The 25,043-nt window shown below is 38.7% G+C and overlaps 1 protein-coding gene across 2 annotated transcripts in view; it reads right to left on the reverse strand.

Annotated features, from left to right (window-relative positions):
* Positions 1 to 6,645: 6,645 nt before the first annotated feature.
* The window catches only part of LOC149218418 (uncharacterized), an 89,143-nt gene continuing 70,745 nt past the window's right edge, over positions 6,646 to 25,043 (reverse strand). For both annotated transcript variants that reach the window (XM_089383962.1, XM_089383960.1), the window contains exons 4-5: positions 7,560 to 7,673; positions 6,646 to 7,462 (exon numbers count right to left, since the gene is read on the reverse strand). In XM_089383962.1, coding sequence (XP_089240088.1) covers positions 7,242 to 7,462; positions 7,560 to 7,673 — 335 coding nt within the window. In that variant the 3' untranslated portion in view covers positions 6,646 to 7,241. The remainder of the gene's footprint in view (positions 7,463 to 7,559; positions 7,674 to 25,043) is intronic.

The raw sequence follows: 25,043 nt of genomic DNA on the forward strand, positions 1-25,043 counted from the left end.
GCTGAAGAGCATGTAGCTCTAGATGGCACATCCAGAGAAAGTAAGAAACCCAAAAGGTTTTCTAGTTATGCAGCTCTTATGACTAACCTTATTGATGTAGAACCTTCCACTTATGAAGAAGCAGCTAGCCAGCAAGTATGGAAGGAGGCCATGAACGAAGAATACCAATCCATCATGAAAAATGATGTCTGGGAAATTGTGCCAAGGTCAGAAGGGAATTCATTGGTGACTTCTAAGTGGATATAAAATATCAAGCATGTTGCAGATGGAAGTATCGACAAATACAAGGCACGATTTGTGGCTAGAGGGTTCTCCCAGAAAGAGAGAGAAGATTATGATGAGACCTTTACTCCAGTTGCTAGGGACACCTACATTAGATCTATTATTTTTCTTGTTGCTTCGTTGGGCTAGAATTTACATCAGATGGATGTGAAGATTGCATTCCTCAATGGTGTGATTGAGGAAGAGTTGTGCATAGAGCAGCCTCAAGGATTTGGGGTGCATGGAAAGGAATCTCATGTTTGCATGTTAAAGAATGCCTTGTATGGACTCAAGCAAGATCCAAGATCTTGGTGCTCGAATTCACAACTATATGACAATACTGGGATTTACTAAGAGCGATGCCAATCCAAACCTCTATTTTAAGGTTGTGAATAATGCACCCATGATCCTATTACTATATGTTGATGATTTGTTTCTGAAAAATGTTGAGCCTCTTATTATTTAGTGTAAGAATCAATTGACTTTTGAATTTGATATGAAGAATCTTGGTTTGATGCATTATTACTTGGGATTGGAAGTATGGAAGAAACTTGGTGACGTCTTCCTTGGTCAAGGAAAGTATGTTATTGAGATCCTTAAAAAATTTGGCATGATGGACTGTAAATCCATGGCTACTCCCATGGTGACTAACTTTGAGAAGTTAAGAGGCTCTGAATCCATATTGGTAGATCCATCCATGTATTGATGATTGATTGGCTTGTTGATGTATTTGGTAAACACCACGTCAGACATTTTCTTTGCAGTAAACACATTAAGCCAGTTTTCAGTGGAACCAAGACATGACTATTCGATTGCAGCGAAGAACATATTGAGATATCTATGTGGTACTATGAACTATGGTTTGAGATATGTTGTAAACAGGGATGTACATCTTCAGGGATATACAGATGTTGATTGGGCAAGAAGAGTTAATGATAGGAAGAGCACTTCAGGGGTATGCTTCAGTTTGGGCTCCACTATGATATATTGGATCAGTAGGAAGCATAGAACTATTACACTCAGCACAGCAGAAGGAGAATATATTATAGCTAATGAAGCATGTACAAAAGCAGTATGACTTCAAAAGTTTGTTGCAGCACTGTTCAACCAAGAGCTGGAACTGACCGTGATACACTATGATAATCAAAGTTGTGCGAAGCTTTCAGAGAATCTTGTGTTCTATGACAAGGTGAAGCATTGAGATCAAGTACCACTACATCCATGACATGGTTCATAGGAGAGCAATAAGGCTTGAGTACATCTCCACTGATGAGCAAACAGCTAATATTTTCATGAAGCCATTTCCCAAAGAAATGTTTGTGTATTTCAGAGATAAGCAGGGGCTTGTGGAGATTACCTCTCTCGTTGAGAGGGAATGTTGATATGATAGCTGCATGGATGGACATCCTCTCGAAAGGGAGAATGGTCCGAGAGGCCCAGTGTGATCACTAGATGAGGTTGAGTGAGTGCCTCTCGATGAGGAGATTTGATTACTCACCACGAAAGGTTGAGTAAGGTTTGGACCTAATCACACAACAGTGAAGGGTGGAGTGAGGTATTTCAACGTCTGGACCCGATCACACACCAGGGAAGGGTGGAGTGAGGTCCTTCAACATCTAGACCTGATCACTCACCAAGAAGGGTTGAGTGGGGTATTTCAGCATTTAGACTTGATCACTCACTAGGGAGGGTTGAGTGAGGTCTAGGCCCAGAGTACTCCTGAGGAGGGGTGAGTGAGTGCCTACTAGTTGAGTTAGTATCTCAGCGTTTTGGTCTAGTGAAAGGCCTTGAGATTAGAGGATCGATCACTCTGAGAGAGTGAGTCCTACTATGTTGGATATAAGCCATGTGTTAGGTACCAACTAGGATATGGTTACTAGTGGATATTGATGGTAGATGATGATGCTTAAATCATGATGATGTTGATGATGATTTGATATAACCTTTTCTGAGAGAAATTTATCATCTTGAGAACATCTATGACAATCATTATGAATACCTCCCTAGTTAAAATGGAGTGTTTAATTTTGTAACTATGGTCATTCTTCATAATGTATATTTGGCTCTTGATGTATTTATACTAGTTATTGTAAAGAAAATTTTAAGTCAAAAGAAAAAATAAATTTTGAGTCAAATCCCATTTGGACTTTTGAAAGAAGAAATTTGAATTTTTGAAATTGAAATTTTTGGCTCCAGGTTTGTCAAGTCGGCCTCCCTCCAAGTCAAGTCGGCCTAGGCAAAGAACACACCTGTTCGACCCATCAAATCACTATATAAGGGAAGCTCAACCTCATTCTCTCACCGCCAATTCGCACTCTCTCAAGAAAGCAGTTTTTTGGCATCCTAACGAAGATCAAGAAGGACAAGAAGGACAAAAAATAAGATGAAATACATCTCTTTCTCTCTCTCTCCCCAAGATCGCATGTGGATAGTCTCTCTCTCTCTCTCTCTATAGTTTGCATATATCTAGGCAATTTCCGTTGCACGGGTTGAAATTCTGGGTAGTTACAGGGGGTGAAATTCTAATATTCTTGCAGTTGCAAGAGGACCTAAATTCTAGGGCATATCTATAAGAACAAAGTGTTGGATCAGGTAGGGAGGCTTGACTTTGAGGGTTTGACCAGGTGTGACCTAGTTGATGACTAAAAGGTCTAGGTGTGTCTCTTGATGAACTAAAGAATTTCTCTATTGAAAAGGTTGTTGGGTTTTTCCCCTTTGTGGGTTTTCCCTTCCCAGGATAAATCGTGTCTTCTCTTTGTGCATTTTGATCTATATTGTCCTATTTTTTCTTGTATGGTTGAATTTCTGGAGTATAATTGTTGAATGATATATTGGAATAATTAAAAGATCAACATCAAAATTAATTATCAGATTTTCAGAAATATTGTGCTAGTCTCTATTGCACTTAGAAAATCAACACATGGTAATTCACAACCATTCACTATCAACCTATTTACCACTGTTAGAATGGAGGAGAAACCCTATTTCAACTTACATCAATTGCAGAGCTAAGATACACCTCTTGTATCCTTGGAAAGACACATTGTGGTGCTCCAACGGTCCAGAAGTGTTGCATAAGAGTGAGCCATTATGATGATGTGGTCTTCAAGGAGTGATGAAACTATCTCCATCACTTCATGTCCTCAACAAGGGAGCGATGAAGGGGTCAACCTTCTAGTAATGCGATTTCCAAGATGATCAATTCAAATGAGGATGAGATGAATTGTAAAGGGTCTAATAATTGGAGCCTTAGCCTAACTTCTCTTGGCCCTAGTTGCCAAAATGCATCCTCCCAAATCCATGAGAAGACTATATAAAGAAGACCATTCTAGGCGAGAGGAGGAGACATAGAAACATATTGTGGGTAAATGTTGGTGAAATTCTTAGGAGCCACCTCTATGTATGTTCAAGTGAGCCTGACTTTATATTATCAACTTAGGGGTCAAGATCAAGTAGCCATAAGGGGATGTTTACATCCAAGGTATAGCATTGTAAGCATTCCATCTTCATTATTGTGAAGTTTAGTATATTTCCCTCAATTATCGTGCTCATTTGGTTGCATTTGGTTGAATTTAGATTTACTTGGAAAGTCTAACATTAGATCTAGAATATATTCTACGCTTGGTAGGAGATTTGGGTTCATTGTTTGTGATGCATGCAAGATGTAGATGTGAGTAGCTAGGACAAACTCTCTAGGAGCTAGAGCAAGATTCAAAATAGCTACATCAATGTTCAAGGGTAAAGGTATGCAAGCCTCTTTCCCTGCCTCTCTTTCCATCAATGTGTAGCAGGGAGTATATCGAATGATTCACCCTCTTATCAATACAGATCTAAGGAAGGCTTGCAGAGTGTTAAGCTCTTAGCTAACATTAGGAAAAATCTAGTCAACAAAACTGGTGACTCCACTAGGGAGAGATCCTTTGATTTCTCCTCAAGTACTTGATATTTCTTGATTCTTATTGTTCCTTGAGCGTTGTCTCAAGTTTGTTATCTCTTTTATGGGTCAGATCCACTCTCAGATCTGAAGATATGAGCTTAATTTGGTGAGAAATGTCACTTAGAAGCCTCATCACTATGCCCCCCTACTGACAAAGCAATATTTCTACAGTCATCGCTTGCTTCCCTCTGCAATCAAGCTATGTTTTCATTACCTCTTGTACTCTATGATCCATTTTAGGATTCTTGAAGATAGAGAGGGCTAGATCTCTCTTGATCAAACTGAAAAACCCTTTCCATCATCTGATCTAACCAATTTGAGTGGATTTGGGTCTATGGCACCTTGCTTGAATTACCTCTAAAAACAAATATAGAGTTTAGAAAGAAGAAAGAACAAATGATAAAGCATACTTTAGGCTTATAGGATGCCTGCACTTTTGGATTCACGTTTTGTTCACTTCCATTCTTGGAATAATGGTGCATTTTAATATTTTTTTCAATCATATTAATCATTACACTTCGACCTCGGTCATAATTAATTGCTTATAGTTGTAATTTCAATTGATCCAAGTAGACAAATATATTGTATTTGTAAGGAAATTGTATTTATGGACAAGTATGCTTCTAGGAAATTCAAGCACATGTGTAAAGTCATTATAGAAAGACCCCAAATTAGCATAAAAGTGCAGCGTAATTGATGAATAACACCTTCAAAGCCGCAAAACTTTTCCTTACAGCCAATTCAAACTATACAATTATTTTTGGATCTAACCAATTCTTATCAATTCTGATTACAAACCACTGAAATCTCACCAAATATTTCTGCCTGGTGAACTAAAATTGCAGACTACTTAGAATCTCCCTGTAAGGTGTGCAAATAAAAATATTATCACGAGAGTCCTTTGAAAATAGTGGTTAAGTGAATTAAAATACCACTGCCCTTGAGCATTTTAAATTCTCCATTATCTCTCAAACACTCAGCAGCTTATCTTAATCATAATCCCTGGAAATAACAATCTAGGTTCTTTCACAACAATACACCGAACTTTCAACCTGAGTTCCTTAAAAACAATATACCCAACGTTCCAACCTCAACAGATTTTTGAATTTGGATAAATTACATAAAATTTCTATCACATCTTTAATTTTAAACCACTACAATTAACAATTGCACTTTATAATGCCTTTACTCTCTACTCCTTCCCATAGTAGTGATTAAACGATAACATCCAAAAGCCAAAATACTCGGAATAGTTATGGCAACAATCTACTCTTACTCTTTCCTGTCAATAGTGATTAAACGATTACATTCAAAAGCCAAAATAGTCAGAATAGTTATGGCAACCCTTTGAAAGGTTTGTTTTTTTAAAAGATGCATGAATGCCAATACAACTAAAATCATGACATCTAGCAATAGCCATTTCTTGGTTTTTCATTATTAATGTCTGTAATCGAACTTAAACATCACAACCAGACAGTAAAGCATCAATCAGAGATTTAAGAACAAAAGAAGCTTGTAGAATATTTGGGATTTTATCAACAGTCAACAATTATAACCTCTGAGGATCATCATGCCTACATGGTCGTCTTCACCCTCCAGTTCTTCAGTCCGTGACTATAGGAACCATCATTTCGTGTATATTTGCTACTCTCTACGAAACTCAACTAGAGATTCTACTCTGTAAAATTTTCGTCTTTGAGTCTTCGTACAGGTTTTCGACATCTCCATTGACATAAAGCTATGAGAGGTGTGCTTGGATGGGCACCAGAGGTAGTAAAGGATGCACTGTTGGCAATCACCAAATCATGTCCTCCGTCGTTGGATGGGATATCTTATTGTGCCCGTGACTTCCTTCGCTGCAATTTTCAAATGGGACTGAAGCCGGGCCACTTGTAGCTATGAGTCTTTCCATGCAACCTGTGCATGGATAAAACCTGCAATATTATCATTTTGGGGAATCTATATATCGTTTAGGTTTGTTTTTCTGTATAGCTGGTCTAAAGTTTAAACACACAACCATGCCCATAGTCCACATCAACTAGACTACGTATAAGAAGTATGAGCAATCATCTAAACATCTCCAGGTCTGTTACTTGCTTTAGTGTTCCAAAGCAACCACATTTGTCAATGTTGAGTGTGCACTAGATTCATTGTTTTTTGATGCGCCGAATATGCATTTTTGTATGATTAAAAAGGTTGAATCAAATATTCCGTACAAGAGATGCTTTTCATACGGTATTGAGGATATAGTACTAGTTGCAGGATCATGAAAGTCACCTCCTTGTACAGGAGATTTGAGCATAGTAGGTAGCCGCATCGGTCATCCATTACTACTATTTGTACTGCTCAAGTGCTCCGATTGGTAAACAGAAAGAGAGTTACAGATTTGGAAAACAGAAAGTTGTATTAAAAGCAAGAAGAAATTCATATCCCAGATAGTAGATACATTGAAGTATAAAGTCATCTATTCTGTCCATTAAAATCCTTTATGACTCTTTACATTCCCCATAGGAGATATTAAAATATAAACTTCCTATCCATCCGAATCCTCTATGATCCTTCAGGTCCTGTTCCTGTTGTATATGAGGCCTCGCGTGCCTATGTGACACTTCATTACCCACCTTATTTACAAAATAACCGCTAAAACTTTTAAGCTAGGTCAGTTAATATTTATTGTGACTAATATTTATCTTCGCGTCATTATCCCTTTTAACAGGATTCTGATTCTACCCCCAATACAAAATTTCAGAGACGGGAAAAAAAACACTACATATCTATATATACTGTCAATTTACGGGCCATACAAGCAGTCTTAGTCCAAAACAATATATATAAGAACAGAAAGCCTACGACCTAATATAAGACAACCTGAGCACATACATATATCCATCTCTTACAAAAATCACACAAAAACATCAAGGAGCTTTGCTCCTAGAAATATCACTGTGCTCCCTAAGGGAACACAATCCTTCACCTTCACAATCTGTACTGGGTCACTGCACTCCTGCCAACCCTGTTTGAAATGTGATGTCCATCTGATCTTTTAACAAAGAGCCCTAAGCCCTCTCAGCTCCTCCTCCAACTCGACTATTCGCCTCTCCTGGTTCCTCAGTGTCTCCAGTACCTGAAGGGCAGGAGCTAAAGCAGCTTCTGGAACCCCAAGCTCTAATAGATCATCCACAACTGGCAGATCAGGAGGTTCCCTTGGTAAATAAGAGAGAAATAGGATCCTCAATGCCCTCTGAATGGTCTCAACCGGAATGCCTGCAAAATAAGAGTGAAAGTGTTGTCAGTCATAGGAGATGAGTAATGATAAGAGAAAATGAAATGTTTAACCAAAAACTAACTTAAATAAGCTTACTCTGAGGAGGTGGCCCATCTACTACCATCCCAGTGTCACTCTGTGACTGATCATCCAGGGGTTGAACCAACTGTGGCCGCTCTCCATAAACCTCCTCTCGAGGACCTCTTATAGCTGGGGGAATGATCCAGATCCCAATAGATATCCAAAGGACAGATATCAGAACAACTAAGGATATTGTAGAAGCTAAATAACCATGCTAGTTAAGCATAAAAACACATCAAACACTATGCAAGAGAATAGAAACAACTCATGCTGAGAAATAACAAAATATTGATTAAGAAGAAAAATAAGGATATATAAGAAGATCTATGAGGAGAGACGTGGACTAAGAAGTTAGTACATACCAGGTTGAAACAGTGTCTGACATGATGCTCTAATCGACTCTATTTTGAACTGACATCAATCTACGAAAGCCTATTGATAGATATTCTAGAAGAATCTACAAATACAATCATGTCGACAAGATTCTGCTCAAAAAATGTGGGCTCTCTATTACGGAGACCCTGATCTTATGTATGAGGATGATCCTTTTCAGGTGGTGCATGATGAAGTTTGTCCCACACATAGCAATATTTGTTGATTGCAAGGTACAACATTGTTTGCACATGACCCATGTTGCTGAGGTATTCTGGCACAGCGTTGAAGTTGATCTTGCCTTCACAGTGGCTTGGTGCATTATCGATTCGACCTGGCCTTGTCAAGACCACAGACTTATGCCATTGTCTCAATGCAGAGTTTGGCACTTGTCGCTCTAGCCATAAAAAAGACTTCGGCATTGGAACTGGGTTTTTGAATTGGCACTCAGATTGGAAAACGACCAACTTATGCACTGGAACATCACGAAGAATCTCTACCTCAGTAGCTACTTCACCTACATGATGAGGTTGCCTGACTAGATGTAACTGAACAATCCTTTGCTGTTGAACCAGGTCCTGAATCAGTGGGCAGTGCATGGCTTCAACCAACTCCCCATTGGATTCCCAGTGCATGCCTAGATATGGCCCTCAATCACCTATGCCTCGGCTGCACAATCATAAGCGTTGGCAATCCCACAATACAGACCTCCTGCTACTCAAGACTTCCAACCCACTTGCATGGCTGCCCACCACTGGTTTGAACTTTGGACTGATAACTATCGTCCATCACGTCAGAACATGCTCATTGACCCAAGTCAACGAGAGGGATGAGGCACAAAGGATCCCACTGCCCTGCTACTTGATCAGGTCCATCAAAGAATAAAGGCTGCCTAAGATCGGTGATTTAAGATCATATCAATATCCCTCACAACAATCAAGAACCATGCGCAATGCATTTAGAGGAATTTGGCCATGCAAGTTCCTAAATGTAAATGTGTCAATTATGAATTCCATCAATAAAGGAATGTCTAGACTCTACCCTATCCAACTTGTGGATCCCAATACCTCCCTGCCTCGGAATACACACCACAACTCATAAACTCACAAGCCAGACCCAGATCATCAGGTCTACGGAGATTTACCTGACAGAAAAAAACATTTTCTAAGGTAGGAATCACTTTCCCTGAAGGGGAATCTGAAAACGTAAGCCATAATGGCCCAATACAAGATGGCCTCAGAACACTGTGCACGAGTCAAATTATGATAGGTGAACCAAAATGTGATGAAGAAATCCAGTCACAAAGAAAAGCCACATCATTGAGGCCAAACTCTTTGATAGCCAAACACCTCATTGTAGTTGCATTAGAATTTAGCACACTTAGGTGTTCGTCCTGATTTCCCACAGCAAAACCAAAAACCACCTCATTTTGTACTTGCACTAGCCCACTTGGGTGTTCATCTTGATTTCCTGCAGCAAGGCCATTCTCTGCGATCTTAACTTTTTGTAACAAGTCTACATTGTCTACATCTGTATTTGGAAACGGACAAGAGAAATGACAATGGCTTTCTTTTGTACATCCGAGTAAATTTCTGGAGTTGGAAGTGCATAAATCCATGTTAAATTTTAAAATTTCAAAGCAGAATTAGAAAGCATCTCTTTCGCTTTCATTATGAATCCCTCAAGCGGTCTTCCTTCATAACTTGAATAACAAATATTTATAGTTTTCGAAGTCAACAGTTTTTCCTCACAACTAATCTCAGAATTGTTTAAATGTTCTATTATTTTTGTAACAACAATCTTTGTTAACCCACATTGTCTGCATCTGTATTTGGAAATGGAAAAGAGAAAAGAAAATGGCTTTCTTTTGTACCTCCGAGGAAATTTCTGGAGTTGACAGTGCATAAATCCATGTTAAATTTTAAAATTTCAAAGCAGAACCAGAAAGCATGTATATTACTTTCAATATGAATCCCTCAAGTAGTCTTCCTTCATAACTTTAATCACAAATATTTATAGTTTTTGAAGTCAACAGTTTTTCCTCACAACTTATCTCAGAAGTGTTTATATGTTCCCTTACTTTCATTAATACTCCGAAAATCATCAACCTGCTTAAATCTCTAGAGATCATATCCTCTAATCCCTCTTAACAACTTCTCTCCATCACAAAATGCCAGGGAAAATAGTGTAGCAAGCCAATTTCCATGAACAATTCCAGTTTGGCTCAGTGATCCCCTACCCTCGCTGTTGTTAGGCCACCTAGTGAGTGACTCACCTTGAATTGCTTAATAGGTAGCTTGCTTAGTAAGCCACCCATAAGTGCAACACAATCCAATCAAAAGAATGTTAAAGGTACACAAAATTCATTGTTCTTGTTAAGCTACCTACTAAAATAGAGATAATATATTCATTGAGGCCGAGAGGCGCTCTCCAGCCCAGTATGGAAGAGATGTTGTAATGTCCTGTCCTGTCCTGTTAAACATTTTGACTCGGTCAAATTACATAAAATTAAAAATAAAATGAAATTAATAATTAAAATAAAATTGAGGTAAATTAGTCAATTTACCGTTCGTAATTTTTTGGCTCAACAACCCATGGTTTTCCCATTGTATTCTTAACCCATGGCCTTTCCCATGGTATTCTTCTCTAATGTAGCCTATTTAAAGGCATAAAATTTATGTTGTAATCTCCTGTCCTGATCTCTTAGATATTTTGACTTGGTCAAATTACATAAAAATAAAAATAAAATTGAGGTAAATTAGTCAATTTAGCATTCGTACTTTTTAAGTTCCTTTTCTCATGGTATTCTTCTCTAATGTAGCTTATTCATGTCATGTAAACATTAGTAGTTTTTTTACTCCGAGTTTTGACCACCCATGCCCTCGATCACATAGCACCGATAGATTCAACAAATATCAGCTAAGTTACCAATCCTAGGACAAAAAACTAGGCGATTGAAGGAAGGCTATTGTGCTGAGGGTTCCTTTTCATTAATTGAAGCTTGAGATCTCCAAGCTGAGGTAGTTGATTGTCGAGGAATAGGACTTGCGATTTCGACTCCTGAAAGGAAGTCTTACTAGGATATTATCTGCGAAGAGAAAGTTGGTGATCTAAAGTTGCAATCGACAACTGAATCCATAGTAAAGGTCTATGGATCTCCTTTTGGAAAAGTTGTCATTCAAGTAGTTGGTTTTGCATAAGCTTGATGATAGTATCGTATAAAAAAATATTTTTTTATTTAACAATAAAACTAACTCTAATCTAAATTCTGTATAATAAAAAACTAGAAATTAAAAAATTACTTCTCTATTTGCATCTAGGGTCATTTTTTAATAAGACTTTTATGTTTAAGAGAGGTAGTTCATGATATGAAAATTTTATTGTGGACCTAACATTTTTTACAAAGACCATTTTTCAACAAGGATTGTATGTTTAGCCTCAAAAACATAAGAGTTAGAAAATGTAAGAGTTAATTGTGTCTGTTTTTATATATTTTCAATTTATTATTATATTTTGAAGTTATTGAAAATGATTATGAACGAAAATTTTTAAAACATTGATACATTACTAAGATTCATAAAATTGGTATAAGAAATTTCACAATTCACATAAATCCTCTAAATTTATATCTATAAAGATTCAGACATAATAAATATAACTGAAGTATGAAATGTTCCCATAGACCATCTAAATTCAGAAATGATATGTGAAAGTTTTAAAGATATTGAACTATCGAACTGACCGTCTAATTAAATACATAGATTGGATGTGATTGCAATATTCAATAAATGTCTTTTGCACCCAAATGTGTTCTCCATTTACACTAGCGAGAACATATCATTGAGGAGAGAATATTTTCAAATGTTATTTTGGTTTTCCAGGAATAAAGGGTCCAAGCCTCTTAACTTCAACCAATACCGTCCGTGTTAGCTAGTACTGTAAATCAGCCTTTCAAGAAATATGTAGATTTATTTGTTATATGGGATTTAGTTCCAATCAAATTTTAATTTCAAATTTAAACTTTATAAAATTTTGAAATTTAAATTTTATGAAATTAAAATCGCAGTAAGAGAAGTTAAATTACATTGAATTATTTTATATTTTTCCAAATTAACTTTTATTTAAATTTATTAATATATTTTAGTTTAAACTTTAAAATGATTTGATTAAAATTAATAAAATAATAAATAAATTTATTATAACATTATACAGTGAAAAGGGATGATAAATAAAAATCAGAATAATGACGAAAGTCTATTCCAAAATCATCTCCAACATTTTCATTTTCTTGAGCTGAATTTATTTTTTATAACTTTTTCCATTGTTTAAATTTATTTCTGATATAGGAATTTTATAAAATTTTGAAATTTAAATTTTATGAAATTAAAATCACAATAGGAGAAGTTAAATTAAATTAAATTCTTTTATATTTTTTCCAAATTAACTTTTATTTAAATTTATAAATATATTTTAATTTAAAATAATTTGATTAATATCCCTGGCTCACTTCACCACCCCGGGGGAAGGATTTATAAAACTCAGTTTCAATGGGGCCTCAAAAGGTAACCCTGGACCGGCAAGCCTAGGTGGCCTCTTCCAGGATCCCTGGCCAACACTCGGTTAATATATGCTGATTCTTGTGGGTTGGCCAGTAATAACGAAGCAGAATTTGCCGCAGCCAAGCAAGTTCTGCAAGTAGCTGTCCGCATGGGATACTGAAACTTAGTGGTTGAGGGTGACTCAAGCTTGGTCATAAACACACTGATAAAGCTGAACCACGAAACCAAATGGGATAAGCTTAGCCACAATTGGAGAACAGCCAGACTAATCCAAGAGATCGGTGAGCCAATACACAAGTTTGACTACATTATGGTCAATCACGTCAGGAGAGAAGGGAATAAAGGGCAGACTTTCTAGCCAATTGGGGATGTAACCATCAAAATGACCCGATGGAAAAACTTTGCCCAGTTTAGCCCTGGGATGACAAATATCAAACTCTGGTTGAAATCCTGGGTCAAGATCAGAGGCAAAGTCTCCAATATGGCCTTCTAGAGAGTGTTTTAAAAACCGGCCGGTCTGAACCAGTAACCCGTCAAACCGGCAGAAAAACCCAATTTGACCCACCATTTCACCTAAAAATTGCCCTAACCAGTCTTAACTAGCCGGTTTAGGATGGAATCATTCAGTTTGTGGTTAAACCGGCCGGTTCCGTCCTAAACCGGTCGATTAGCTGCCACGACCGCGGAGGACCCACGCAACACTATTTTCCAATTTTTTAGGGTGTTTTGGAGGGAAAGTAAGGGTTCTTTCCCTCCAAAAACACCCTCTCCAAGCCTTTAAAAGGCCCTTCTCCCTCTCATTTGTCTCACACATCTCATTTGGAGTATTTGTGAGTTTGATTGGGAGCTTGGAGAGTGTTGAATTTTTGCTGGAGTAGTGGAACAACAGAGAGTTTAAGCTAAGTAGTAGTCATCATGCCTCCAAAAGCCAAGGATACTGCATGGGCTCATTGTGATATGATTGATGGCAAAATGATCTGCAAATATTGCCAAAAATCTATTGAAGGAGGGGGTATTAACAGGTTCAAGCAACACTTGGCTGGGATAGGAGGCCATGTAAAGCCATGTGGAGCAACAAATGAAGTAATAGGGCATATTAGGGCAGAACACCTTCAGAAGTTTGAGACTCAAGTCCCTGAACCAATAGAGAAGTTTGTGGCTCGAGCAGTTGCAAAGTTTGGGAGTCAAGACTCAACCAACTGAGTTTGATCATGATGACTCATGAGAAGTTTCAAGTGATAATGTTGATCACTATTATCATGTATGTAGACTTGTAGTAGGCCACCCCATAGTTTGTAGACTTTGTTTTTGCACTCTAGAGGCCATTTAGAGCCTCATTGCTTATGTATTTTGTCAATGATATGTATTGCCTTCGGTGCCATTTTGATATATTCACCTTTACATGGTATATAAATGAGCAATCTTTGCATATTTTGTCTCTATTGGCCTGGAATCATGGTTTTAAATCTTAAAAATAGTTTTTTTCATTAAAAAATAATTATTTAATGTATTTTTTTAAAACTGGTTCGTTTAGACCTGACCAATCCCGGTTCGAAACCCGGTTCATTAAGTCAACCAGTCCGGTCACAAGTTCTGGTTTTAAAACATTGCTTCCAGAAGGCCAAGACCCCGATCAGGGTGCGAGCCGATGGTTGGGAAATCAAATATAGGTTAATGCAGGGTACCTTTGAGTACTGTATCACCGCCACCCACATGCTCGAGGTGATGGGTGCGATGGCCCTTTGCATGATTGCATGCAGGGAAGGTGGTAGCAAGGGTTATGATGGTGAAGGCTTAAATAAGAGAGTTGCGAGACAGTTGGGCATTGTAGTTGGGTTTGATCGCGGACGGGGAGGTTGGTGCACCAGACGGGTTCTACGACACCATCCTCAGCACCAAGCAATTCAACTGCATGCAAGAGTTCACGGGTATGTACTCCGGTATCTCTCATCCCTCGTAATGTTGACCTATTTTGGGTTTTGCTGGAGGGAGCGGAGGAGAATTATGGGGGAAAATTGTGAAGTTGAGAAGCAATGGAGGAATTGGGGGTGGCGACTGGTAGTTTTTGCTTGGTCCTGCGTCTGTATCCTGCATTCGCTTGGTATTGTTTCAATTTCCCTTTGTTTTGAAATTTTGTTGTCTCGCATGGGGACCCTAGGAATTGTGGGCAGAGGGTCAAGCGGGGATGCCTATAGGGGTCTTGCGGGTATAGGTAGAGAGACAAGTTTGGAGGGGAGGGTGTGTTAGTCCACCTGCAGTTTAGGAGCCGATCCCTGTTGTAGATGCAAGTGCAACAGCTGGGACGTAGATAGAAACCACAACAGAGAGGGAAATGTTGGGAACTATGGGCGAGAAGTCTGGCAAGGACATAATAATGGCTACAACAGGCAGATAGGTGATGGTGGCGTCATTGGGCTCAGGGATGAGAGAAATACTGGGTTGGGCTATCTCCTTGCGTCCTGGGCAAAGGGGAAAGGGTATGCATACCATGGCTGGCCAAACAAAGGCATGCGACAGCGCTCACCAACTGGTAATTGGGGAGTGGCAGCTAACCTGCCTAAGGCCGAGAGGAGGTGGGTGTGGAGACGAGGTATCACTGAGGATGGCAATAGGTCGGCCCCTCCTGGGGAATGGACCTATGACCATGAAGGCTCTGGCAATGATATCGATGGGGAAGAGGAGGAACAAGGCGGGGTGGTCATTTGTAACAATACAACCCGAGGGCGAGAATACTGTTATACCCTGTTTAATTGTTTTTGGTTAATGAATTGTTGCAATGAACAGGATTGGGGCACCTCTGCCATGGCTCGTCCTGCGAAAAGCTGTGGTCGTGGAAGATGGGCCCAAGCGCCCGGAAAGAAAACAGAATCGGGCACGTCCGAGGCACGCACGAGTAGAAAATATGTGGAAAGTTTTAACAGCGAGGTGGCAGAGGCATACAGTGAGGGCACAGATGAAGGTATTCGTAAAATTTTAGAGGAATGGGAAGAGGAAGTCAAGCAGGATAGCGAGACAGACACGGAAATGGAGGATTGGAGGACCCTTGTCCTTGACCCTGGCAACACTAAAGGCAAAATCACCCAGTTCAAACAGACCTTATACCTATACTAGCTGATGAAAAGCCTACTGGGCAAGGCTATGGAGCAGATTTCAGTGGGCATGGTTGTCACTATCCAAGGCATGCCGACTTACAAACAGGAATTTCAGAAAGTGCAGTTTCAACTACACAAGCAAGATATCAGGCTTGGCAGAATTGAGAGGCACATCCCATGTATCTTGGAACTGTCAGAGATGCCTGGTTCGAATGACAAAGACCCTGCACCAGTGGATTCGGCCTCGGCAGAACAGAATGATTAGATAATTTCCCTTGTTATGTTTTGGTTTATATGCGGATAGCTTTTACATTTCCTTATGCAAGAATATGTATAGGTAGATATCTAGAGTATGGACATGAAACAAAGACTTATATAGCTTGGATAGAAAGACTGAAACTCTTTTGTTATTGGATGGCATACAATGCGGATAGGTGGCCAACAGACTTGGTTTCCCACTAGGCAAGTTGAGGCCACCTAGCCAATCTATGTGGTGTAAATTTGCTTTATAAATTAATGAAAAAGGAGGATCTATCAAGCTTAACAAAAAAAACAAAAATTGATTAATAAAATAATAAATAAATTTATATTAATAACTATAAATCAAATCTCCTGATGTGCAAATCTCTTTTAGAGCAAAAAGAGATTTGATCCCTTTTGGCGCTTGGTAAATCTAGAGTTAAGATGGATCTAGGCTGGTTTACCAACAAATAGGACAGAGAAAGAAGAAAATAAAGGATGGAGAAACAACGTAGAATAACAAAAACTCCAAATCTCCCAGCGTAAGGCTTAACCCACCTCATTATCTCATTTTATCTTCATATAATAAATTTTGTACTTCAGTTACACGTTACATGGAATGACATGCAACCAATCTCATTCCTAAATCAATTACCTGCTGCCAATATTCAAAAAGCAGCTACATACTAACAATATTAGAAAATCAATTACATATTAAAAATAGTTTTCTGCCGTTTGTCAAAATATTTATGAGCTCAAGTCTTCTCTATTCCAAACACTCCCCCTCAGATGAGAGTTCTGCTAATCCCAATTGTCTTTGATGATACAGAAATTTAACCCTGGGCAATGCTGTGTTCAAAACTTCAATATGTCTATGTCTACTATCATTTCCTGAGTGGGTCTATATTCCAACTCTATATCTCCATCATTGACTTTCTCCCAAAAAAGGGGATGATGAGGTCCTAGACTCCTACATGCTATGTCTTTGAAGAAAATATTGGAATCCTGCAAAGAGTAATACAACTTTGGCTCTTAGACATCAAAAATTTTAATATATAAGTGTCCTGTCTCTGTCCTCTAGCAATCTTCTCAGCCACACTAAATCCCATGGTTTGTCCACTACCATTTCCTATGTGGGCATAGAATTAACCTCTAACTCTCAATCATAGACTTCTCCCAAACAAAGTGACGACGAAAGACCTGTTACCCCTCGTTTCAACATAGGTACATACATATTTTTTCACTTTGAATATCACCATTGTAAACCTAAGGATGCAAATTAAACTTGTGAAGGCCATGTGAATCTTTATTTTGAGATGTCCTAGGCCTATTATGCTCAGCCATGGCCAGTCCTTTTGGTTCCTGCTCTTAGCTCTTTTTGTCCTGTATAGGATTGGAGAACTTAGAGTGGATCACATTAGGACTCATGGTTTACAGGAGCATCTCGTTATGTAGGCGCGATCACAGTTGTAGGGTCCCATCCAACCCACGTCGTGCACACCTATCTTACCACATGGCATTGAGTTGCAGAGTTTGTATGCATGCTTGGCCTTTGTGCAGTATTTATCAACAAGTTCTCAACTTGGCAGTTTTACAGTTTTTAGCAGTGCATGTTTCCTGATGTAGTACAAGTTTCTTGATGCATTTGATCCCAGGAGTCAAAAAGTCAACCTGGCCTCAGATTGTCCTGAATAAAACATAGATGACATGCCAGGTAGAAGTTTCCAAGTCAAGAGAGCCTAAGGCATTGAAGATCTAGCATTATGAACCAAATCGACCCATTTTACTAGTTGTTGGAGGTCAAAAAAGGAGACATTGACGTAGTTGAAGGGTCAAGTGGACCATTGGACCAATGTGTTGACAAAAATATAGCCATTGCAAAGTCAAGCATCTTTTCCACCCAAACAAACTTCCAAGGACCAAATCGAGTATCTCATGGACCAAATCAAGCAAAGCAAGCAAGCCGAGCCACCTAAAGGAGTCGCTGGGTCATGTAAAGGAGGACATTGGGCAATCTTAGGCTACTACTCTTCACGTTTTGTACCTTCGGGGTCAAGTCAAAGGGCTGCACTTCTAAGGGTCAAACTAATCAAGTCGAACTTCTTTGTGGACAAATATTGTAATTTAAGTACATTATTTTTGCATTCACTTTTGTCGTGAGAAGTGAAAAATATTATTTTGGGATTAAGGTCCAACTAGCCATTACCAGAGAAAAAGATAAAAGGCTAGTCCCTCCTCTCATTTCAGTTGTTGAACTGTGTTCAGTTGTTGAACTGTGAGATCATTTTATGCCATAATAGAACTCTTTATTGCAAACATCTTTTGTATATTTGTGGGTTGGTTTTTTCTATTCTGCTTTTTCTTGGCTCTTGTCATAATATATTTAAATAAGATAAACATGGGTATTTTTAGGTTACACAAAGGTCGGAGGGAAAATCCATTGAGGGGGTTCATAGTCACGTGGAGGGAATAACCAAGGCATTGATCTTCATTATCTCCCTTGTTGTAGGCTGAAGATTTTTTATTAGGGGAATTTTGAGGTTTAAAATGGGTTTTCTAAGGAAAAGAATAAAATAAGAGTTATAAAATTTTAAAGAAAAAGAAAGGAAACTACTATTTTTTATTGTATTTTCAGCTTATCTCCTTGTAGGTTTACTCAAATATCAACTGTAAACACCTGTTGGAAGCAGAATTAAACTCCAAATCCAACAAGTATCCATAGTGCATACTTTTGAGTAGACCCATATCAAAAAAATTGAAAATACATGGAAAAAGCATGATCAATACACTTTTTTCATGTATTTTCAATTTACTTCGATGTAGGTGTACTTAGAAGTATGCACAATGGGTACTCGTTGAATGTGGATTCTGGAATTTAATTCCGCATCCAACGGGTGTCTACACTTGACATTTGATTAAACCTATAAGGAGATAAGCCAAAAATACACTTCAAAAAAATAGTTTTCTTTTTTTCCCTCCAAAATATCTGAAGTTAATTTTGTTGGTACATCTTTTGTTTTGAGACCCTTTTTTGACCTCAAAATTTCCCTACTGTCCACCCCATAGTTGACCCAAAAATTAGAGACACCTCACTAGAAGTTCCTAGTTGGATCCAGAAGCTTGTGAAGTATCTTAGACAAAGGTGGGGGCAACACAATTTTCTCAACTCCAAGCCCATCTATTGCCTAGATTGCAAGGCCAACTTAACAATGGTTGTGATTCACAACTCAACATTTGAGAGGTAAAAACTGTGGCTAATGTAAGCATATTTCAACAACCATTATTTCAAAAAAAAAAAAAAAAATATGTTTTGTAAAATTAACTAAAAGATATTTTATTAGCTTGCTTGTATTTAGATTTCTATCTTAAGATTAGCTAGTAAACCCGTGGGGTTCTACACCATAATTTTCAAAATTGTCCAAGGGAAAAATATATGTCACTTTGGGCTTTTAAACATACATATTTCACAAGGTATTTGAGTTACTTTTTGCAGGTCTGCATTATTCTACAGTGATATACATCGCAGATCCGACAAAATCCAACATACAAGGGCATCATTCAATTAAGTAATCATCATTAATACCTTGTATTAAGTTCCATGTTTTATTATTCAAGCTTATTTCATTATCTGGGACTATTTTAGACTTATTCCAGCCATCAGAAATTCAATTTAATAACCAAAATAATTTCCTAGGTTTTCATACAGTGGGAATTTGACCCTTAGACCTCTACAACATGTTTCCAGCATTTTCATACAGTGGGAATTTGACCCTTAGACCTGTACAACATGTTTCCAGCTCGCTGGAAACACACATTTGTTACAACTTGCAAGTATAAAGCTTAGGGAGGACTAATTTAACATAAATTTGTTGTCCTAGCTTCCCCCACCACTAGATTTCCAATCTGGAGTGTATACACACTTTTGGAGGTCCCTGCAATTTGGAAAAGGGAATTTTTGGCTATTTTCTGTGTTTTTTCTACAATTTTCAGATCTGCAGTCATAGGATAGAAAGCAGAAATACACAGGACAGCCCCTTACCAAAGGTATACTTCTAGGATAAACCATATATTTGGTAAGTATATTTAACTTTTACTCATTTGAGCCATTTACTTGTTTGTTATCATTAGTTTTAAGTAAAATTCTTTGCTGGTCTACATTAAATTTCTGCATAAAAAACACTTCCAGATCAGTAAAACATTAAATAATTAACCCCTCTTTTCATCCAAAATTCCATTTAACGCAATAGTCAATTAATTGTTTGGTGAAGTGTCTCGCAGGGAATCCTCTCATAGCCATTCAAGTAGAAGTTGGGCTTAAAAAGTGGAGACTCGCGTTGAGGTGACAGTGTGCACCGTTGAGAAATCTATAGGGCTGCAATTAGGATGATTTCTCTTAACTTGATAACTGCTTGTGATGTCCTTTTACTTTTTATTACTTATTAGTTTCTTCTCTTATCATTATGTTATTCTTATCATCAAACAGCTACCAAAACAAAAAGATTAACAATCCACAAGAACACAGGATGCCAGGGCCAAAACCTCTCCACTTGAGTGGAAAACCCACAGATCTCTTTTCTTCTTATAAATTCTGTACTGCAGGTCTGAAATTTTAGGCGCGTACAACTGCTGCTGCTTCCACACGTGTAAGTAAATCTAGGGCTTCCAAGGCTTCCTTTGACTTTTGCTTGAGTTTCTCCTTCTTCTAGGGCTTGTAGGTGACCTAATACACCTTCCTTCGACCTTCTTTCTGCAATTTCCTCAACTTCGACCTTGCAGCAGCAAAACCCTAGCCTTCCTCCTTTGCACGTGAGAGAGAGAGAGAGAAATAACCCAAACACTTATCCTTTGTCCTTCTTCCTTCTCCGGCTCCTCCTTCGCTTGAATGATGAGAAGATGTGTGTATCCATAGGAGGTCTAGTTCCCTCCTATCTATAGGCTTTCAAGGAGGACAACATGCCCTAATTGAGGCAGAATTCTTAGCTGCCAGGCCGACTTGGTCTTGGAGGGTATTTTGACACTTTTAAATACAAAATAATTATTTTTAAAAGTTACAACGTGCCCGATGGGGTCTTCTTCATATGACAATGACTCTTTTGACTTCTTGACCCTAGGACAAACCCCAGAAGTACTCAATGGATGGTTGACCTCTAAATAAAATGACCTTGAGCATGAAACCCATGCTACAAAAATAGTAATAATTTTTCTTTCATTTTACAATATACAAGAATCAAAAGTACATTTCAACTGGCACTTGTCCTGTGTGTACCATCTTAGTAGCTTGCAGAGACCTTGGCAAGTCTACTAGTTTGGGTGTTAACAAGGCCTATATACTTTGTCGTCAAAAAAATTATTAAAAACCCGCATAAAGTGATACAAATTTGGTTTTTGAAATAAAAAATGTAAGTGTCTCATTTGTCTAGCAATCTTCTCAGCCACATGAAATTCCATGTATTGTTTAATTTATCTGCGACCACTTTGTGGGGGGGCATAAAGTCCACCTCTATCTCTCCATCATGAAATTTCTCCCAAAGAAAGGCATGATGCAGACCTAAATGCTCTTTCTTTGTAGAAAATATTGAACTTCTATACAGAAAGATGCAACATTGGTTCTCAGACATCAAAAATGTTCAAGTGTCTTGTCTTTGTCCTCTAGCAATCTTCTCATCCACACTAAATCCCATGCTGCTTAGGATCCTACAACATATTTACCTTCTATGGTAGACATAGCAACTACCATAGGCCTATATTGCTTTTTGTTGAGCCATGACATTGTTGCTCTAGCCAACACATAACAACAACCACTTGTTAACAAGAACTATGCAACCTCTCCAATACGGATTTGCATATCCTATAACCTGAAAATCATCTTCACCATACACAAGGCCATACATTGCAATTTCTTTTAAATGTCTAGGTATTCTTTTGGCCAACTTCCAATGATGTATTACTTGGATTATGATTAAATGATGATATATGTTTCTACACAAATTAGCACCTTTAGATTAAAGTCCAAAGATAGGACACCAGCCTTGTGGAACTTAGGAAATTAAGCATTGTCGTCTCACCAACTCTCCTCTACATTTTAGGATAGGTTAAATGGATTCGTAACCAGAGGGGGTTTCCCTGTTAGTTACTATGCTTAATGTGTATGTAGCATGTAGTGGGAGTATGAGAAACTTAGAAAGCTTAGCAAGAATGCAACAAATGGAAAATGAGAAAAGGAAACAAAATGGGTTTTTGAGTTTTGGGTAGTGGATGAGCGAAAATGACCAATGACTTTATTTGCTCAGACAATGGAGTCATGTATGAAATTCCAAAGGGCTTTCTAAAGTAGATTAGGGCCCATAAGCAATCAAGTGAAGTGCCCAATAGCAGCCCTAATCTGGTTGCTAGATCTACCAGTTAGATGGTGTGACAGCCCCACCCCTGGTTTCCTCATGAAACGCAATGTAAATATTTTTACAGAAATAAAATTAAAAGGGGCTGAGTCAAAAGGACACGGATTCCAGAGCTGAGGAGGTTGCTTGCTTGGGATACATGAGGTTCCTTGTGCAGGTAATTTGAACTGTTTTGACAGCCATTAAAGGCTAGTTGGCGTGTGTGTTTAAAACTTTAATGGACTGGTTTTCTGAAATTAATGGGACTGGAAGAGAAGGACGAGGACCATGTTGTCTTGGAAAACATTACAGGGCAGCAAGGACAGTAAGGTCAATCTCTGTGCAAAAGAGGAAAAAGAAGAGGGTTCATTCCATTCAAGAAGACACAGAAAGCAGGGGGGATTTGATCTTCATTCAAACATAGAACAGCGCAGAGAAGAGGAGGAACAACAAGGAGTTTTGCAGAAGAGAAGAGAGAGAAGACAGTGACAGCAGTTTGGTTGGCAAGATTGGTATGGAGAAGGTCTCTCCTTGGTGAGGAACAATGGCCTCTCGATTCCCTGTATAGCTAGAGGGTGGAGATGGGCTCTCTCTGGATTCCCTTGATGGCTGGGGTGGAGCATTGTTCCTCCGATTCCTGGATGGAGGACCCCTGAAGCCTTTCTTCTTGTTTGATTTTTACAGTGGGTTTTGGATTCCCCAAAGTGTGTGGAATCACTGTGTTTGGCTTGAAGGGTGGAGACTTGCTTCTCTAGACTCCCTTGAAATTCTTGGGCGGAGGCAGTTGGCCTCTGGATTCCCTGTGTGTGCTTGGGTGGAAAAGAAGACTTTGAATTACCTGTGTATTTTGATTGGCTACCATTGGGTAGCTGGAGTGTGGAGGCAGCTGGCCTCTAGATTCCCTGTGCATTTTTTAACTGTTGAATGGTTGGTGAATGGAGGAAGGAGCTCCTCTGGAGTCCATGTTTCAGCTGGCAGTTGGTGTTTTGATCCTTTGAGCAAAGCCACTCAGTCTCTAAAATTTGGCTCGGGGATGACATTTGCAAGTGAGCATTGGTTGCAGTTGTTTATGGTTGGGTGGAGAGTCCTTGTCCCAGACTCATTTGCCCAAAACATTCCAAGATCAGTGTTCTCGTGTATTTACAATGCTAATGAACATGTGTTTGCATTTCTAGATCAAAATGGTGCTCATAAATGTAATGAACATGTGTTTGCATTTCTGGATTGAAATGGTACATAAATGTAATGGACATAGATTGTGTTCCTATTATTCACATGAATGGTCAATATATTGCGCAATTTAAGGGCAATGAATTTGTCTATAAGAGTCTAATCCAAACCATAACAATATACAAAATAGGAACTCTTTTCATTACTTGTTTAATGGTTACATTGGAGATAGCCTGTTGTGATAGGGTTTGTGTGCATATGCTGGCTACGGGCCTATATTGCATTTGTTATGGCAAGGTGTTGATGTCAGGGATTAATTTCTCTCTTAACTTTAATAACCGTGATTTTGTATCAGGGGCTTCTTCAGCCTTGCATTTTCAGCAGCATGCATTCCCACCCTAGCAGCACTGGTGTTGAACCTCCACATGTTGGACACGGTCATCTGTGCCACACCTTGGTGGTGAAATGGTGTGGTAGCTTATTGCCTAAATGGATGTTGATAGCCATGGTGTTCCAAGGATCGATACCTCCTTTAGAGGAGTAAACCTCTGGCCACTTCTCAGGACCAAATGTCTTGAAGGTCTTCAACAAGTGCCACAGCGTTGTTGGTCAAAGCATTGCAGGCCTTAGGGTGCACCTTGGTGTGCGGATCTTCGAGGAGTACTAATCTCCTCTTAGCCTTCTCGACATCTTATGAATCCCATGGATTCAGGAAGTTTAACTCTAGTATAAGCTCGGGAGGGATAACACCAATGGGTGCTTAGTAAGTCATAGTGGCCATGGCGGAACACTGGCATAGACCCAGATGGTTGCAGAACCACTGTAGCCGAGCCATAAGTAAATCCATGTCTAAACGACAAAGTTGCATAGAGCAGCATTGCGGCAAAGCTACACGGGGACTTAAACTTATAGTTTAATCAGATAGACTCAAGCGATGGGTCTGATGAAAGATTTAGCCGTGGAAGCTTCGGATTAGACTATTGAAAAATGTAACTAGTGTCAGGCTTCATAATTGTATTTGTCAAAAGAAAAGAAAAGAAAAATTTATTGTAAAAGAAAAATACTTTTTGAAGCATGGGTTTCATGCTCTTTTATTTATTTTCTAGGTCATAGCCTCCATTGAAGGCTTCTAGGTTTTGTCAAGAGTCAAAAGAATCATTGTCACAATTAATAGACCCTTCTTGGGCTTTTGTATAATATAAAAAGAATTATTTTTGAGTAAAAAATGTCATTTGTCACCTCCACACCAAGTCAGCGATGTATTGATGAAGTCGGCTTGGGTTAGGGCTATTCGACCCAGCAGAAGCAGTATAAATAGAAGTGCAATTCGACCTATTTGGCATCATCTCACTCACAAGTTCGATCTGCAACTCGAGGGCTAGAAAAGAAGAGCGAAGAGCAAGGAAAAGGAAGAAGAAGTTGGGAAAGACGAAATAAAAGTTCTTGTGTATCTCTCTCTCACATGTGTGAGGTCTTCTAGGGTTTCTGGACAAGTAGTTGGGGCCAAAATTCTGAAGTAGCTACAGGTCCGAAATTATGTAGCTAGGAGGCCAAAATTCTGGATCGAAGTAGTTTTGGGGGAGCTGAAACTTGGAGGATTTGGCAGAGATCACTACTTGAAGGAAGAGTTGACTTGGTGATTAGGGCAGGGATTTGTCATGGTCAAAGGGTCTTGGATTGTCTCAATTT

Source organism: Pinus tabuliformis, chromosome Q (assembly GCF_031772625.1).
Source record: "Pinus tabuliformis cultivar Carrire ecotype Pingquan chromosome Q, CPIR1, whole genome shotgun sequence".
NCBI lineage: Eukaryota > Viridiplantae > Streptophyta > Pinopsida > Pinales > Pinaceae > Pinus > Pinus tabuliformis.